The following is a 16768-nucleotide window of genomic DNA, read 5'->3' as shown; positions in this document are numbered from 1 at the left end:
GGGCTATGGATGGATGAGGATTGAAGGGGATGGGGAGATGTTGTGAATTTATTTATACCTCAGGCATCAAACTGATGAGACCCTTTCGGCGGCTAAAAGTGGATCCTTGAAATTGTAGGTAAATCTTTCATCACCCTTTCAATTCCCTTTATTAATGCTCGAACAATACCCGTCAAAGCGTAAAAGAATGAGATTAAAGGCATTGGGGCAATGGCCAGTTGCTCGTTCTATACGACCCAAGACCCTAGAGGTGTTTCAAGTCCACCACCGGACAATGCAGATCCATGCCGGACAAAGCGCCAGTCGCTCCACCTCTACTTGTTCCTGTGCAACGCTGGACAAATCAAAGCCACAGGGTGAACCAACCGTGAGAGAGGGCTGAGGCTTCCTGCACTTCTGCAAGGCTGAGCAAGTAGTATTTATGTCGCTTCGCGCCCGTGCAGATCAGTCAATGTTTTCCCCATACCCTTCGAAATTTTTTCAAAGTCGCAAGCAACAAAACACACTCTCTTGCATCTTCGATTCTACCCAGCTGAGACCGGTCTGGACTGGTCGATTGACGTTCATTTGGAAAATGTTCTTGCAGTCTGCCTTAGCGCTCTCCCTGGCGCTGCCCTCTCTTTCCACCGCTGCAAGACTCTTTGCAACCCACTACGATGGCAACGTCTACGCTCTCAACTTGGAGGGGGAAGGCGATACGTTCTCGCTCACGAAGAGCTACAACGAGACTACATGCGGCGGTGCCGGCTCAACGAGTGCACTGACAGTCGACTCTGCCCGCGGGCTCCTATGGTGCGTTGGTGAAGGAACGCCCGGAGCATTGACCGCCTTGCAGGTCGAGAAGGACGGGAGGTTCGTCAAGTCCGTGACGGTAGAGACACCTCCGGGCGGTGTCGATAGTGTCCTGTACGGAAAGGACAACCAGTTCCTCGCGATAGCGCATTAGTATGTTCGATCCTGTGATGCTGCATTCAATACTGACCACGGAACATAGTGGCAACTCCTCCATCTCACTCTTCAACATCCCCTTCGCAGACAAAGGAAAACCGGCACCCTTCGACGTGGTGAAGTTGCCCCAGCCCACAAATGTCACCGAAAAACAGCCCAAGTCGCAACCGCATCAGGTGCTTCTCGACCCCACTGGATCGTTCCTCCTGTCACCAGATTTGGGATCCGATGTGATGCACGTGTTTGCCATTGACCAGGAGTCGGGGAAACTGAACAAGTGCGGATCCAATTCGACGATCTACTATGATAAGGGAAGCGGGCCGCGTCATGGAGTGTTTGTGACCTCGAGTGAAGGTCACCACGCACGGCTGGCCAGAAGCCCGCATAGGGAGCGGCCCACGAGGCGCCACGGAGAAAAGACGACGTTGTATACCGTGGAAGAACTCCGCGGCGATGTGTGTTCGTTCGATGTGTCATATGTGAAGAACGGGTGCCCCGTGTTCAAGCCCTTGTCGGCGTGCTTCCGCCCTTACCCCGGCTCAAACTTTCCCTCGAATCAAACGACATTAGGTGAAATCCGGGCAGCGGGGCCGACTCTACATATCTCGGTCCGCAAGGATGGTCAATTTGATGGAAATGACTCCCTGGTGACGTTGAAACCCGGCCAGAAGACGGTAACCGACGACGACCTGTTTTCGTCCGGTGGCAAGACCCCGCGCAGCTTCGTGATCAACAAGAAGGGGGATCTGGTCGCGGTGGGTAATCAAGATTCGTCCACGGTAGTCATCATCAAGAGGGACCCACAGACTGGAAAGCTGCTCAATGAAGTCGCCTCTCTGCTGGTTGGCGAGGCGCCTGCCGAGGGATCCTGGGGTGGCTTGAGTAGCATCGTGTGGTACGAGTAGATGCCTGTAATTGGATACGTGTATGGTATACATGATATCTTGACCATTCGTACTTCCGGATAGAAAACGCGCCTGTCAGCCTCATATGTCTTGATGTATGTCTTTGAATATCATTCCAAATGCAGATCTTGCGACTCATTCAAATACAGAGTGTAACAGAACACCAAAATGCCACCGTAAGTGTATATAGACCGCCCAGCGATGTTATAAACACAACCACACCAAATTTGCAAATTCAAACAAAAACGAAACTGAAAAAAGAAAAAAAGCCCAGCTTTTCAATCATCCTATCGTGCGTGGCATGTACGGTAAGTCCAGCCCTGGAAAAGTTCGTCCTCAGATAGACGGGGGCTCGTGGACGCGTGTATTGTCGCCAGCGTAGATGTCATCATTGAAGCGTAATCCTTTTGAGTAACCGTGACCCTCAACATTAATCGTAACATCCGTAAAACATGATTCTGCAGCGTAAATTTCAACCCGTTGAAAACCTCGGCCCTGATGGCTCACTTAAATTCAAGTTGGAACGCCTTCCACTTGCTTCCCATGGTACGACACCGCGGACAACCCCGGGGAGGATAGCTCGTCGGACCGTGTGACATGGCGCTACCTGGACTCGACGTCACATTCCGAAAGGATGCAGTGGGGCTGCTGATGTACATTCCTACACACTCCCGGCATACCCCGCAAATGCATTCTGTGCAGGCATAACATTCGCTTAGCGCCCAGGGCCGATGACAGCTAGCGCAATAGACCTGGACCTCCTTTTGCCGAAACGATGCTGGAGTTGGGTTGGAGAAGCGATGGTGCTGGCGAGGGAAGAGGCTCAAACCAGGGCTGGAATCGGGTCTCGCCAACGGTCCAAGATGGCCCGAGAATGCAAAATTCTTCCCGGATGCAGTCGATGCCGAGTCTAAAGAAGACTCAATGGACGGGAAAGGCTCCAAGTCACTGTCACGGTTGCGGGCTGTTTCATACGGCGGGGGAGTCAAGGACTGATGCAAGGAGGAAGCACCAAAAGAATGTGGTGGAAATGGGCGATGGGAATTGGGTGGGGGCAGTGCGCCCCCCGACTGGAAAGCAGGAGGGAGTGATGACCGATTCCCGGGGGCAGAAGGAGCAGAGGTGATGTTCGAAATCAGAGGTGCAAGGGTCGGTGACCGACCGACCTGGGACGGAACAGTTAAAAGCTGTTCGCGAAGAGACAACGGGTGAACTCGTCGTTCCTCGGTATCTGATAGCGAACTCACCTCTGACTGTCGGTCATCATCTGCCTCCGTAGCCGACGTAGCCGCCTCAATCAGATCCTCCCAGCGCTTGCCTTGAGCCCACGCTGCCGTCTGCGGTTCCGCAGATAGTGCTTTGCGATCGCCCAGGCTAGGGCGCCGGCCATATTCCTTTGACTTGACCCGCTCATGTTTAGGTTTCCGTGCCGCTGATATGGAGGACTTGCGTGGACGAGGCAACTTGTCCCTTCTCTGGATGGGGGGAAGGGTTGATGAGCGACCAGGAGGCGAGTGATTGAGGATCGATGGTAGAAGCTCTCGTGGACGTGGGGAAAAGGGCGGTAATGATTCCTGTTTGAAATGGTCGCGCAGGGAGGGCAACTCGATAGAAGAACGCATGCGATCTCGTCCGATATCGTTATCAGAGTGGGTTTCCTTGAAAGATTATTAGCCTATCTCCCGCGGAAGAAAAGATGCAGGGAGAGAAAAAAAAATAAATCATTGAGGAACAAAACAATTCGGCCTACATACCATATCGGTATCCCAGTCCGAGGCTAATCGATTATGATGCAATTGGGCCAATGCGACAGCAGCAGTTGCGGCAGCAGGGTGAGCTTCATCGATGCCCCGTGGGGTTGCGGGTGAGCTGGCGTCCGCGACATATATATCTCGATCGGCTACATCTAAGCGAGTTAGCTTCTCTACCCAGGCTTTTAGAAGTCATTACCCCCGGGCCACTAACCATTGCGACGGCGAGATTGCACCTGATTTGGCGGAGATATGTGAGCTCGTTGTTCCGGAGGGGTTGTAACCATTAAGATAAAGCTCTCTTCGGTGGCCGGAAGCTTCGGAATGTAGTTATTCGGATGCGCCCGACGGATATGCTCCTGCATGGAGCGATAGCGTTTCTCCTGTAGGGGCGCATAGCAACGTTAGATATGAACTTATACATTTCAAAACGGGCGGATAGGGTAATAAGCTCAGATAAACATGGAATGCTGGTCTTTTCGCACGATAAAAGCGTCGTACAGCTGCGATAGCGGGTGTTGCTAGTAGAAGTGGGGCTCCGATCGATCGGCCGACACACAAAGAAAAGATGGGGGAAATACTCACTCCGAGGCATCTTTTCCGACAATTGGAGCCGTCATTATTCTTCAAGGGACAGACGACCTCATTATTGGCGTCGGTGACAGAAAAAGAACTAGTCAAAGACGCTCGAGGCGGCATGGTCTGCATGAATCCGTCTTTGGCGGCGGGGTGAGTGGACGGGGGGGGAAGGGAGGCGAACAACTCAGGTGCTAATGTATGAAAGGGAGATAATCCCATAAATCGATCAAATGAGACGTTTCAATTCAACCAGCAGAGCCCAACCGACTAGCACATGCTCCATCAAAGGAAATCAAAATGATCCGCGATGGTTAAAAAAAAATGGCATGCAATCTATGGAGGGGTAGAGGGGTTATGGAGACTCGGTGGAGGAAAGTGATCAAAGTGGTGGAATGAATTGAAGTTGAGGAGAGAGAAAAGAAGGAAAAGATACAAAGAGATCTATAGGGCTTGTGGGGATAGAGGAATGAGTAATAGTGCAATTCTCCAGTGCCTTGCGAAGAGACCGTAGGTAGTCGTAGGTCGTCGAGTACTAAGTTAAAGGTCGCTGCAGCAGTCAAGGGAGAGGGGAAAGGGAAGCTAAGGTCAGTTAGTGGTAGTCACTAACGTACTGTTAGTGGGTAACTCAATACTCTCTCTGGAGCTTAGTGAGTGCCGGTACGGAGTTGTAAAGACGGAGAATGTAATTTATAGCCCACGGTGACAGCCCGTAGATGGGGGATGACAAACAAAAAAATAGGACTATGAAGAAGAACAATAAGAGAAGACGCAAGGACAAACCAAGCAAGGAAATCGAAGAGGGACAAAAAAAAGAAGAAAAGCGAGAGAGAAGAAGGGAAAGAAAAGGAGAAATTCCAAGACAAATATAGGACGCAAAACAGACAAAAAGTCTCGAGTATCTCGTGTGGGTGGGCAAAAGCAGCAGCAGATACCGCAACTTAGCTCCTTTGCTTTCAATGGTCCCTCAGTGGTATTGTGTGTAAATTTGATTAATTACTGGGTATGGATACCTCACTAAACCCCTAAGGGATGAGGGCCCTCAGCCCCCGGGAACCGCCGACCGCGTGGCCTCACAACCGGTTATGCAGGAGGCAAATGGGTTGAAAGCCTGAAAGGTTCAACCCCGAGAAAGGACCAAGAACGAACAAAGGAATGATCGTTCATAGTGAATCGACGATGCGGTGCGGTTTTTCCATCAAAAGACTTGCCTGTCGCATACAGATACATCAAGGGAAACATAATATAGAAAGGCTTCCGGGTCATAAAACATAAAAAGCTCCATTCATGGGGAATAAAACCCAGACTGCACAACCAAGGTTTGTGACATGGTAAATACCACATCGTACCAGGGAAAGTGACAAAAAGTTACTACTACCTAGTTGTTCTTCCTATGTTGGTTCGTCGTCCGATTGCGAACACCTATTGTACGTTGGTATTGATACATCATGTACGGAGTACATGATTCGGTGGGTGTTAAAACCTAAGCTTATAATATCGCATCTGAGTAAGAGGAGCAGGGTCGATAGCTACCACCGTAGCACCTGGCCGATAAGCATATCCCTTGACCGATACGATTATCCCTTGGGGGCTTTATCGCGTGGTACAACATGAGCCCTCCTGTACATTGGAACCTTCATCAATAAGAAGTCAACCCGGTATTACGAGTTAGAAACAGAAAAGGGAAAAAATGAAAAAAAGGGAAAAGAAAAAGAAAAAGAAAACGAAAAACAAAAAAAAAAGAAAAAAAAAAGATTTGGATCGCCGGCATAACCGCCAGAGACATGGTTCATTTTTGGTATGCTCTCGTTTTATTGTAAAATAGCCTCCCGAAGCTGCATTCCCCCAATCGAGAAGAGTTTGATAATATGATCGATGATATGATATGATCTCATACATTTTTCAGTCATTCCTGATATGCATAGAAGACACTGTCTACGAGTAGACGTAAGTACAAATCGTAGTACGGCGTAGTACATAGCAATCAAAAAATCAATGACACTCCCACTTGCGACTCAAAACTTTAGTGTAGAATGAATCCATTTTACCTCGGGTGACATGACCGTACGGTAAGAAATGTTCTTGGGAGGGGTGTGCCTCTATCTGAACTCCCCGAGAAATTCATTGCTCCAAACCATTCGGGCAAGTGATGATCATCCTTGTAAAGGGCTCAACTCTACTATACGAGGCAATATTCTGACTTCGGATTATTTCGCACCCAAGGGTATTGCATCCTCCACTCACGTAACTTGAGGTAATTCCGCAACTTGTCCCTGGGACATGGAACATATGGCATGTGGGAGTTGAACAGAGGTCACCATTACCGTATCGTACATACCTCCAGACTTACAGTACCCCCGTACAGTATCAGTGACCAGCCTTTCGGAAACGCCGGTGGGACCGCTTCCCCTCTCTGGAGGTTTGCGACAGCTGCAGGTAAGCATAAGGGGGATTTTTGCCAAGTTTCAATCCCTCGAGAACATGATCACATCTCGAGTAATGGAAATTCTCAGACGATGACCAAACTTATCTAATGAAATGAATTTGAGTATATCGGATGATACTTTATGACTAGTTCAACCAGGGTTTTTAAGGATGGCTTACTACTAGTAAATCGGCCATGATACGAAGTAGCGCTAAAAGCGACCATGTGCAACCTACCCCTCCTGACCCCTCCCACACCTCTCCAGCTCTCCCCAGCTCCGAATGTTGAGCTTCCCATGCAACCCGGCCCAGAGCTCAAAGCTCGAGCTTTCACAAGTTTTCTGGTGCTCCGTCCGACTATCACCGATCAGGTTTAACTCGGTGGCGACATTCCAGCTTAGCCAAAGTAGCGGCGCCGCCACTCCAGTTCCTTATTCCCGTCCGAGTGGGGCCGGTGTTGAAACAGGAGCCCTTAGGGGAAGAAAAAAAAAAAAAAGAAAAGAAAAATAAATAAAAATACAAAATACCAAATAAAAAATAAAACAAGTGAAACATTTTTGCAAAAGTCTTTTATTTTTATCTTTGGCTTCCATTGATGCTTCGAGAACGTGGCGAAGAGTTTTTTTTGCCTTAGAAGGATGAGACGTAGATGATATTCCATGGGTTCGAAGTGGCACAGAAACAGCACAAGGGACCTCGGAGAGGACGTCCACCTTCAAAGTCCTAATCAATCAATAAGTTCTCCATCACCCTCAACGGCTAGTGTCCTCCTGAACGCACACTATTCTTCCACACGGAATAGAGGGGTTGGTGCCCAATTTATTTAAGCGAAGAAGACGCCGTATATTCCCGTCCGTGAGTTTTGGATCTTCAGTAAACTTGGAGGTTGACCCCTACCTGAGAGCATTTCCTTCTTAGTGCACTGAAACATGCGGTGACCTTCAAAAGTGTAGCCTGATTGTTGATTTACATACATACTATGCATTGCCCCGGATAGGAACAAGTACGGAGTACGGACGGTACAGACGTCCTGAAAGGATGCACTAGCCGTACCAATTGAGGTATTCTATTCGGACGACTTCCTCGGAAGGCTGGAGGACATCCATACCACTGTGTACTAGCCTATAGGTACTCTGTACGTCGTACCTTAACTATTGCCCTAAGGGACAAGGATTATGATTGTTCTGGAAAATGTAAAGTTTCATACTATACCCACATGGCTGACCGATTGAAAATTTTTCTCATCAAATGAGAGGTTGACATTCGTACAAGTACCTATCAGGTGGATCCCAAGTCCATAATTAGCAGGCAACCATTCCGCCTAGTTTCGACCTCGAGCATGGAATATCCAGACATCTTTGCTGGATACTACGACTCTCGATATTATACACACAAAGAACGAAATCGAGAAAAACAGACCTTTTTTTTTTTTTTTTCCCCCAAAACATGATCCTTTTTAGCTTCCTTACATTCTGCTCAATGCAAAAAAGAACATCTCGCAGAATGATTTCTTGATTACTCTTCCCACACCAGGAACGACGATTAGTACTGATAATAGTAATGTCTCATCATGCAACCTGCACGGCAGCCAAAGTCCGGGCGAGGACACCTGCATGGGGCGTGAAGCTGCCTGCGTCTCTTCTTCTCTTCTCTCTTTTTTTATTCGTTTTTGGGTTTTTGCAATGGGTCATGGGCCACTGCAGTTAATTTCCCTTTCGAGCACATTGCATGCAATAAAAGCATTATGATTGGTGGATATGGGGGCATGAGTGATACATGGTAACCAATGGAAAGAGAAGTAAAACGCGGCCTGAGTGAAAATTCCCCCACTGAAATTGTGGTTTTTTTCTTTTTCTTCTTTTTTTTTTTTTCTCTTTCTTTTGCTCGGCACTTGTTAGCCGGTTCCAAGATGTAGTACCGATACAGAGGCTTCACACAAAGGGGGGGTTCTTGGGCATTTGATCAGAATAGATCGCAGAATCGCGAACATTGGTACTCATCCTGCAAAAAAACCTGAAGTACATCGTACAGGATGCAGAGTCTTAGATGTGCCCTGTATCTATAGATAGTACAATGGTCCGTTATCGAATCCTGACTAACAAGACTGCTTAGATTGAGACCCCACAGGAGCTACGCTGGATATCACTACATAGTACATACTTATCTACTCTTCTCCAAATTTAGTTCTGTAAGAGGAGTAATTATGAATCCCTACTCCAGATATAGTAACTCGTTCCCTATGACATCGAACTTGGAAACCCCACCATACATCAACACGGACCAATTCACACCGAGAATCAATTGGAGTCGGATAATGTCTTTGCTTGACCGGATGTTCACCGATTGCCTCCTCTCCGGTTTCAACGGTTCCCAATATTTTGCCGACTAGTGTATTCAAGATTCAAGCCTTGCCATTTAGGCATCAATACTCAGCATGAGTCGTGAAAAGCCGGGAACGATTCAGGTAGTGGTGGATTTCGCCGTCGTACTCTTTCCGAACAACATCAGGTATTTCTCAGTATCAGCTTCCCCGCAAAGTTAATCTACCTACGAATGACTTCCCCCATTTCTGGGCATTGCGCAAATGACCTCATTCTATTCTACTCGTCGCTGGAAATTGCACCGAACAAAGTCAGCTGAATATGCGACCAAGTCACATACCTGGAGACTCGACGTGGATCAATGCCAACTCCGGTTTATGTGAAGTCAGGCTGCGTTGTATTGTATAACGACGCTAGGGGTCACTCGTGATGTACCCTATGAATGACCCAAAGTCCATGATCTACGTCAAGTTCACCAAAAGGGACATCACGGTATGAAGTTCACCATGTCGCCTGGTGTCCTTAAAAAGGTAGTTTCACTTAAAGCTCAACGGTGTTGCGTAAATACATCCTTAGTCTCTAAACTTCCATAATAGTTTTCGGTGGATACTTGGATAGTCTTCACTCATTGGCAGAAATAACGGTAAGCTACACTGGAGCTTCTATCAAGACTCAAACGGGCCTTTGTTCCTGATACTGTATCTCGGGAGCCGTTTCTCACTGTACTCCGTAAGCTACATAATCGGGTGGGATCCATTCCACGTCTCCACACTCCACGTCACCTTGGTAGTCAGTGCTGTTCAGCGAGGAGCACAAGGCTGTGCACTATCTACCTTCTAGGAGAGGGGGAGAGGGTGTAAGAGAATGCGCAGAGGGAAGAGGTAGAACCTCAAGTCTTTACACCGACTACATAGCTAAACCGAAGAGTTGGCAGTCTTCCACATCGGTATACACACCTTGTTACAAATGGACTTCCGGTGAGGTATTACATCGCGGAAGACCATATCTATAACCAGCCGACCACAGAGGCCCACGAATTCACGATCCCAATATTGAGCCTCCAGCTAACTCCGATAAACCCGTACTACGAATACTATCTCTAATAACTAAGATTCGCCGGCACGTAACTCGGCAGTTTTATAACCTATAATCCGCACCCCATTGCCAAGCCGATGCCCCACGGGGGTCGATTAGGCGGGTCTCGTCACCATCCGAAGGACCTTACCCCAAAGCCGATGTCGTCGACAAGTTCCGATATGCCTATTCCATATGGAATGCGGTGTGCGCGATGCATAGTAGAAAAGGGGAGGCCTCGCGTCTTTGCAGACTCTTGGCTCAACATCCCCTTCAGAGTGTTTGAGTTCTTGAAGTACACCCTAAGTACATCTTAAATCATAAAAACTTCAAGACACGCAACTCTACCCAATGTCCCCGCAACGGAAGAATTTCCATGTCGCCATCGTCGGCGGCGGCATTGCTGGCCTAACCCTCGCTATCGCCCTGTACCACCGAAATATCTCAGTCACCATCTACGAGCAGGCCGAAGCCTTCGGTGAAGTCGGCGCGGGCGTCTCATTCGGCCCAAATGCCGTTGAGGCAATGAAAGCTTGCCATGCGGGTATCTACGAAGCATTTGAAAAGGTCTGCACGCAGAACCTGTGGCCTTCGAAACAAAAAGTGTGGTTCGATTATCTAGACGGATACAACAAGGGTACCTCGACAACAGCAAAAAATGCCAGCCGCCAGGATATTGCATTCACTATCTCCAACAGCCTAGGCCAAACTGGCGTTCACCGCGCTCACTTCCTTGACGAATTAATTAAACTGATCCCCGGTGACATCGCGCGATTCCACAAACGGCTCGAAAGCATTGTCGAGCGGGAGGCAGACGGGAAACTCCTGTTGAAGTTTGCTGATGGAACGCAAGATGAAGCCGATCTGGTTATTGGTTGTGACGGTATCAAGTCGCAGGTGCGACAGGTGATTGTAGGAGAAGAACACCCCTCCGCTAAGCCGTCGTATACCCACAAATACGCATATCGCGGGCTGGTCCCGATGGAAAAAGCGATCGAGGCGGTTGGAGAGGAATTAGCTTCCAATTCGTGTATGCATGTAAGACATCCTCATTTAGTATGCTTTCTCCCATGTGCGCTCTTATACTGATGGCGTGACAGATGGGCCCCGGTGGTCATATGTTGACCTTCCCTGTAAACCAAGGGAAAACCCTCAACATTGTTGCCTTCCATACGTCTCCGGACGAATGGGCCGATTACCCCAGATTAACGCGACAAGGTACACGAGACGAGGCACTCCGTGACTTTGCCGGATATGGGCCGAACGTTATTAACCTGCTGAAGTTGACAGACGCAGAGCTCAGTGTGGTAGGTTTATACACTACTCGACCCAGAAGCCAGTGGCTGAAATACTAATAACATCTAGTGGGCTATCTTTGATCTTGGAGAAAACCCGGTTCCTACGTTTTACAAAGGCCGAGTCGCGATATCCGGCGATGCTGCACACGCTACATCACCCCACCACGGTGCCGGAGCAGGCTTCTGCATCGAAGACACTGCCGTTCTTGCTACATTGCTGGCGGATGAGCGGGTTCAAACGCACAAGGATCTCGAAGCTGTTCTTGCTGCGTATGATATTAGTCGACGGGAACGGTCCCAATGGCTCGTTCAGAGCAGCAGGTTTATCGGAGATAGCTACGAGTGGCGAGCTGAAGGTGTGGGAAGTGATTTTAAGAAGATCGAGGACGCGATCAATTACCGGAATGGTGTTATTGCCAACGTGGACATTCCCCAGATGTGTGCGGATGCCACGAAGTGTTTAGAGAAGAGACTGTCTAGCGTGACCAAGGCGTCGATATAGAGCTTGGAATCATTTCTGCTAATCCTGCATTTTTGGTGTCTTGTTAGAGCGACTATTTGGTAATGTACCTATCATCCCGTATATAGCTTTCTTTATTCGTAAAATATCCTATGATATATATACAACCATGGCTATATAGTTTTAAAAGAAATTTGAAAGCGCAAGTGACATCAATGTTTTAAGTATAATCAAGATCTTCGGGTTTAGCATATTTTTTTCTTTCAGACCTTGGTTGGTTGTGATTGCTTCGAGCTTAGAAATAAATCCCTTTAATGATTATACAAAACTAAATCGGCATGAACTTTATTCCAGAAGAATCAGAGTCTATACAGACTGTAATATTAGCCAATAGTAAATTAACTACAGTACCAGTCGAGTGACTTACCGATGTACCAATCGATTCCACATTAAGATGCATTGTTCAAACCAGAACTTTATTCCTCTTTCAGTGTTACTGCGATGGGTATCGCGAGAGATGTGGCTGATTCGGTTCCAGTCGTTTCATCACATACACTCTCCGATGAACTTGTAGGATATAGCCAGCGCCATATGGAGGAAAATGGATTTAACAAGGACTCAATCGGGCTATAAGGTAGGAGTGCTGTATCATAGAAGAGCATGATTGATTGTTCTTAATTGAAAGTGCACAAGTGAATTGAGACACAGAGCAAAGGATACTTGAAAAGTCTGCCAGAACAACAATAAAACCATTGCAATGATCATCCTGGTCACCCTCTCTCTTTAAACAGACATTTTTTACTCTGTACCTATCATTAGAACCAGATGATCCCTCACTAATTGCGCAGAACCAAACACTGCAAAGGATGTCGACAAGTCCTGGATGGATCTAATTGGCTCCCCTGCCATTGATCGCCCACCCGCAGTTTCAAAGGCTGCGGCTCGTTGGCCAATCGATCAACCACATTTCTAATGCAAACATGACTGCTGAGGTTTGGCTTGTTTGACATGTTTTGTCGATCGGAAGTCCTGGGGACGGCACTTCCGATCCCCTTTTCCTCCCCGCACCGCTTTTCCGACTGATGGTCTGTAGGTTTGGGCATTTGGTGGTGTATGGCATTTCGAAGAATTGGAAGTGAGATTGACGTCAGCAAATCGTGGTCTCAGCTTTTCATTATTCCTGCATATGCCAGTAGGTATTCTAGATATCTTGTGATAAACTTAATTATATTTTGCATTCTCTCTACTTCAGATGAACTCTGTGGTTGCTTATTTTGCTGAGCTCTGACGAATAAGAAAACTACTTGTAGTGAGTAAAGACCGTACTGCAGTTCATATGAGATTTACTCGGATTTGTATAGCAATCGAAGTGATATGGAATCAAACTAGGCTCTTATGTACTGAAAAGGTGTACTGTGTAGTGGTGTTGTCCCCATCTTTTGTGGATAAAATATACTTCAGGTATTACGAGAGCTGATTCCACTTCACTCTGTATAGGAACATGGATATCTGAATGAAAGGACTAGATCTAATCGAATAGGAATAGATGCCGCAGTTACCAATGTCTTGAACTAAGGGAATCTCTATGAACTATTTAAATTTCTATTCGTTACGCTCCTTTCTATTGTATTCCGATCCCTTTCCTTCCTGACAGTGTTCAAGGCACGTTATGGTATTTTGGTCAAGTGGGATTGACACATTTTCTTGAAAGATTTTACCTTATAGCGAGTTACTCGCAGCAAATATGACAGACTGAAGGTAAGGGAAGAGGTAGCATAAGATACGAGATGTATAGGAAGGTGTACGACCTATTTTTTCTGGAGCTTACCTATCACAGTTGTCGCTGCTTTTATGAGGGCGTTCAAGCTCAGGCTCACTAGTAGATTTTACTGTTCGGTAGGCCTCGCCGGGTTTGGGTATTGGACCCGAAACCTAAGCCTATAAATCAATAGGTTATCTACTAAACATCTATTATAGTATAAAATTCCGAATTAAGTTATAGTACATTGTAATAATTAGTTAACTAAATAGACTCTAAGCAACTAGGTATAAGGAGGTACTCACTACCTGATTAGCTTAGAAGCCCTCTAGAGACCTTACTTGGCCTAATATAAACTATTAAACTCTTACCGTTCTTCCGTTATAATCAATTTGTTAGGGATAGCGCTTCTAGAGTACGCTAAATAACAAGGTAAAAAGACCACAACGTCTGATTGTTCCCTCAATCAGCATTCTTTAGAACCGATATACGTAGTGGCCTATATAGTCGCTAGGCCTTATCAGGTCCGTTCCTTACAACCCAGGAAAGTCCAGCCTTTGGAACCCCGCGGGCCCAGCGGGGGACCCGTATATCCGCACTGTATGGGGAATTTCTCTGCTTTCTCGGTGCGATGATCACTGGACTCTAGCTCAGGTCACTGGGGACTCACCAAGGTCTGAGGCCAACGGTCGAATAAGAGGCACATTACATGTGGGGACCCCGGAAATTCCCTCCTTTGAGGTAACAAAGCTTCTTATGTAGTGGCTCCTTGGCTAGCTTCGCGCGTTTGGACTTCTCTGACTTATTGCGCTATTTTGTGTATAAGGATTATTTTGTGTATGGAAATCAAAGTTCATCGATATCATCGGATTCTTGCGCAAAGTGATCGTCCCACTCAGTATTCCCTTCGGTACATTCTTTTCTTGGATTGCGCTCTGTAATATTTTGCTTGGACTGGGCTATTGGCCTCGCTTGCTGCCTCGCAGCAGCTTTACACTACGACTACCGGGGCAACAGCTCGACCCCAATGCATGACAGAGGATAATGTAGCCCATTCAACTCACCCGACAAGTTCGACGTCTTATGTGGCAGGAAAATTCCGGTATAGCGCATCCGATACCGGGAGGTATGCCACGTCGGTACCCTCGTTTACATCCTCTACTACCTATGCTGCGCCCTCAGACTCCTTGACCACTTTGTTGCCATCTCTCACATATACCACCTGGGGTAAATGGGAACCTAGTGCGAGCTTGAACGCCTCCGACACCTCGAACAAGTACGGTCAAGCCGCTTGGAAGACCCAATGGAAAGAAGCTCGTCCTGTCGATTTCAACCAGACTAGCGTGTATAGCAGTACTGTATCCCCTACATCGATTCCCAGTAGCGAGTTAGTGCTTCCACCTCGCGACTATTTTGGACCCTCTGATTGTTATCAATTCCCTAATGACTTCGTGTTCGGAGTTGCTCCATCTGCTAGCCAGATCGAGGGGACTGCTGCAGACGATGGGAAGGCTCCTTCAATCATGGAACCATTGTCGGTGATGATGAACCCAAAGCCTATGTCACCAATGAGCATTATTACTATTACAAGCAAGATATTGAACGGGTGGCTGCCATGGGTGTGAAGCACTTTTCGTTCACTATTGCCTGGGCTCGCATTCCCCCCTTTGCCATGCCCGGAACACCCGTGAACCAAAAGGCTATTGATCATTATGATGTGGTTAACTTCATCATTGAAAAGAGGATGGTGCCAGTGATCACCCTCACTCATTTCGATCTTCCGTTGCAACTTTTTGACGACCCTCAAGCTCTTGGCAAAGGTCTTTCAAAGACAGGACTTCAAGGCCTTGGCTATCTGACAGCGGGATACTCAAATGATACTTTCAGTGATGCCTTTGTCAACTACGCGAAAATAGTCCTCTCGCACTATGCCGATCGTGTTCCGACGTGGTTTACCTTTTGCCAGCCCCCAGAGATTGGCAACACCACTAAAGCAGTCTATAACATTCTTAAAGCACATGCTGATGTCTATCATTGGTACAAGGACGACCTGAATGGAACTGGCCAGATTTCCATCAAATTCAACGAGCGAAGCCGATATTTTTGCGGCGGATTATTACAAGTCCGTTCAATTAGGCTCATATCTTAACCCGATGGTTCTTGGACAGCAATATCCGGAGTTGTTCAAGAATTTCACCGGAGACAGCTATAATCCCCTCACTGCTGAGGACATCAACCACTCCAAGGGTACAATAGATTTCCTTGGACTGGATGTTTACAGTCCTTTAGTTGTGACCCCTCCAGTTTCGGGCAACACCAGCAATATTCAAGACTGTCTTCAAAGTACCTCTGCAGCCCTCCAGCCGTGGTGCGTTGAGGCCTCATCTCTGAATGATTACGGATGAAATATAGGCTATCGATCGCAGTCGTATGTCTACACGACTACAACCTTCATTCGCGAGCATATAAATTACGTTTACCAGACTTGGCCCGTCCCGATAGCCATCACCGAGTTTGGATTTCCTGTGTATCATGAATCTTCCAAAGAGCTTTCTGATCAGCTTTTCAATTCGCCTCGCGGCCAATATTACCTAGCATACATGTCCGAAGTTCTGAAGGCCACCCACGAGGACCACGTCCCAGTTAAAGGGGTATATGCGTAGTCCTTCATTGACAATTGGGAGTTTGGAAATTATGACCAGCAGTTTGGCATGTAAACGGTTAATCGCACTATATAAGAACGTCACTATAAAAAGAGTTTCTTTGATTTGGTCGACTTTATGAAGGCCAGAGGGGTGTGAATGCCGGCAATTTGGTGGAGCGGTTGTAAAGAGTGATGAGTCACATACTATATATAATACTGTACAAGTGTTCGTATCTAGATAGCACGAATCGTCTCCCATGAATGTCTTGCAGGTTGTCCAGTAGTGTATCACCCCATGGTCCTCAGGAAATTGCAGGAGTGTGAGGGATAGCTGGTTTCGAAATGTTCTATCCACTGAGACCACCTTCTCCAAGATCCAAGATAAACGATGCGCTGAAAGATTTATTATGGTGATTAGACCTATTTATTTACCTGATGTACAGGGTAGTTCTCTCTAAAACATGCGGAAACGCAGGAATATTGTCAGATTTGCTAGCAGCTGGGCAGGCCCACTGAAGGATTGTGCGTTGAATTCGAGTATTTTATATTTTTATATTTTTATTTTTTACTTTTTATTTCTTTTTTCCCGAGATTCACCCTTCACCTAG

General features: G+C 47.1%; 5 protein-coding genes across 5 annotated transcripts; 3 read left to right on the top strand and 2 right to left on the bottom strand.

Moving 5' to 3' along the window:
* Window positions 1-482: 482 nt before the first annotated feature.
* Window positions 483-2104, top strand: BDV38DRAFT_84516 (Lactonase, 7-bladed beta-propeller-domain-containing protein). The gene has a single exon (XM_032064025.1). The coding sequence runs from the start codon at window positions 948-950 to the stop codon at window positions 1851-1853; it is 906 nt and encodes a 301-aa protein (XP_031913610.1). The 5' UTR covers window positions 483-947; the 3' UTR covers window positions 1854-2104.
* Window positions 2105-2356: 252 nt separating this feature from the next.
* Window positions 2357-4303, bottom strand: rfeD (putative transcription factor RfeD; the record flags this gene model as incomplete). Its single annotated transcript, XM_032057263.1, has 4 exons — window positions 2357-3511; window positions 3608-3753; window positions 3819-3987; window positions 4190-4303. The coding sequence occupies 4 exons, from the start codon at window positions 4301-4303 to the stop codon at window positions 2357-2359; spliced, it is 1584 nt and encodes a 527-aa protein (XP_031913609.1).
* A 957-nt stretch (window positions 4304-5260) lies between these two features.
* BDV38DRAFT_246336 (uncharacterized protein) lies at window positions 5261-5869 on the bottom strand (the record flags this gene model as incomplete). The annotated part of the gene is made up of 1 exon (XM_032054541.1): window positions 5261-5869. Exon 1 carries the CDS (start codon window positions 5522-5524, stop codon window positions 5264-5266), a length of 261 nt encoding a protein of 86 aa, XP_031913608.1. The 5' UTR covers window positions 5525-5869.
* A 4414-nt stretch (window positions 5870-10283) lies between these two features.
* Window positions 10284-11799, top strand: BDV38DRAFT_292759 (FAD-dependent oxidoreductase; the record flags this gene model as incomplete). The annotated part of the gene is made up of 3 exons (XM_032062084.1): window positions 10284-11037; window positions 11100-11306; window positions 11365-11799. Exons 1-3 carry the CDS (start codon window positions 10351-10353, stop codon window positions 11797-11799), a joined length of 1329 nt encoding a protein of 442 aa, XP_031913607.1. The 5' UTR covers window positions 10284-10350.
* A 2319-nt stretch (window positions 11800-14118) lies between these two features.
* Window positions 14119-16179, top strand: BDV38DRAFT_271147 (glycoside hydrolase superfamily; the record flags this gene model as incomplete). Its single annotated transcript, XM_032057262.1, has 5 exons — window positions 14119-14142; window positions 14503-15054; window positions 15090-15553; window positions 15606-15888; window positions 15943-16179. 5 exons carry the CDS (start codon window positions 14119-14121, stop codon window positions 16177-16179), a joined length of 1560 nt encoding a protein of 519 aa, XP_031913606.1.
* Between the last annotated feature and the right edge of the window lie 589 nt (window positions 16180-16768).

The sequence above is a fragment of the Aspergillus pseudotamarii genome (assembly GCF_009193445.1).
Source record: "Aspergillus pseudotamarii strain CBS 117625 unplaced genomic scaffold BDV38scaffold_26, whole genome shotgun sequence".
NCBI lineage: Eukaryota > Fungi > Ascomycota > Eurotiomycetes > Eurotiales > Aspergillaceae > Aspergillus > Aspergillus pseudotamarii.
The sequence above is the reverse complement of the archived record's forward strand: the minus strand, read 5'-3'. Positions and strand labels throughout refer to the sequence as shown.

What these genes read in the sequence shown, in the direction of transcription:
- BDV38DRAFT_84516 (XM_032064025.1), top strand. Translation starts at nt 948, where the DNA reads ATGTTCGATCCTGTGATGCTGCATTCAATACTGACCACGGAACATAGT.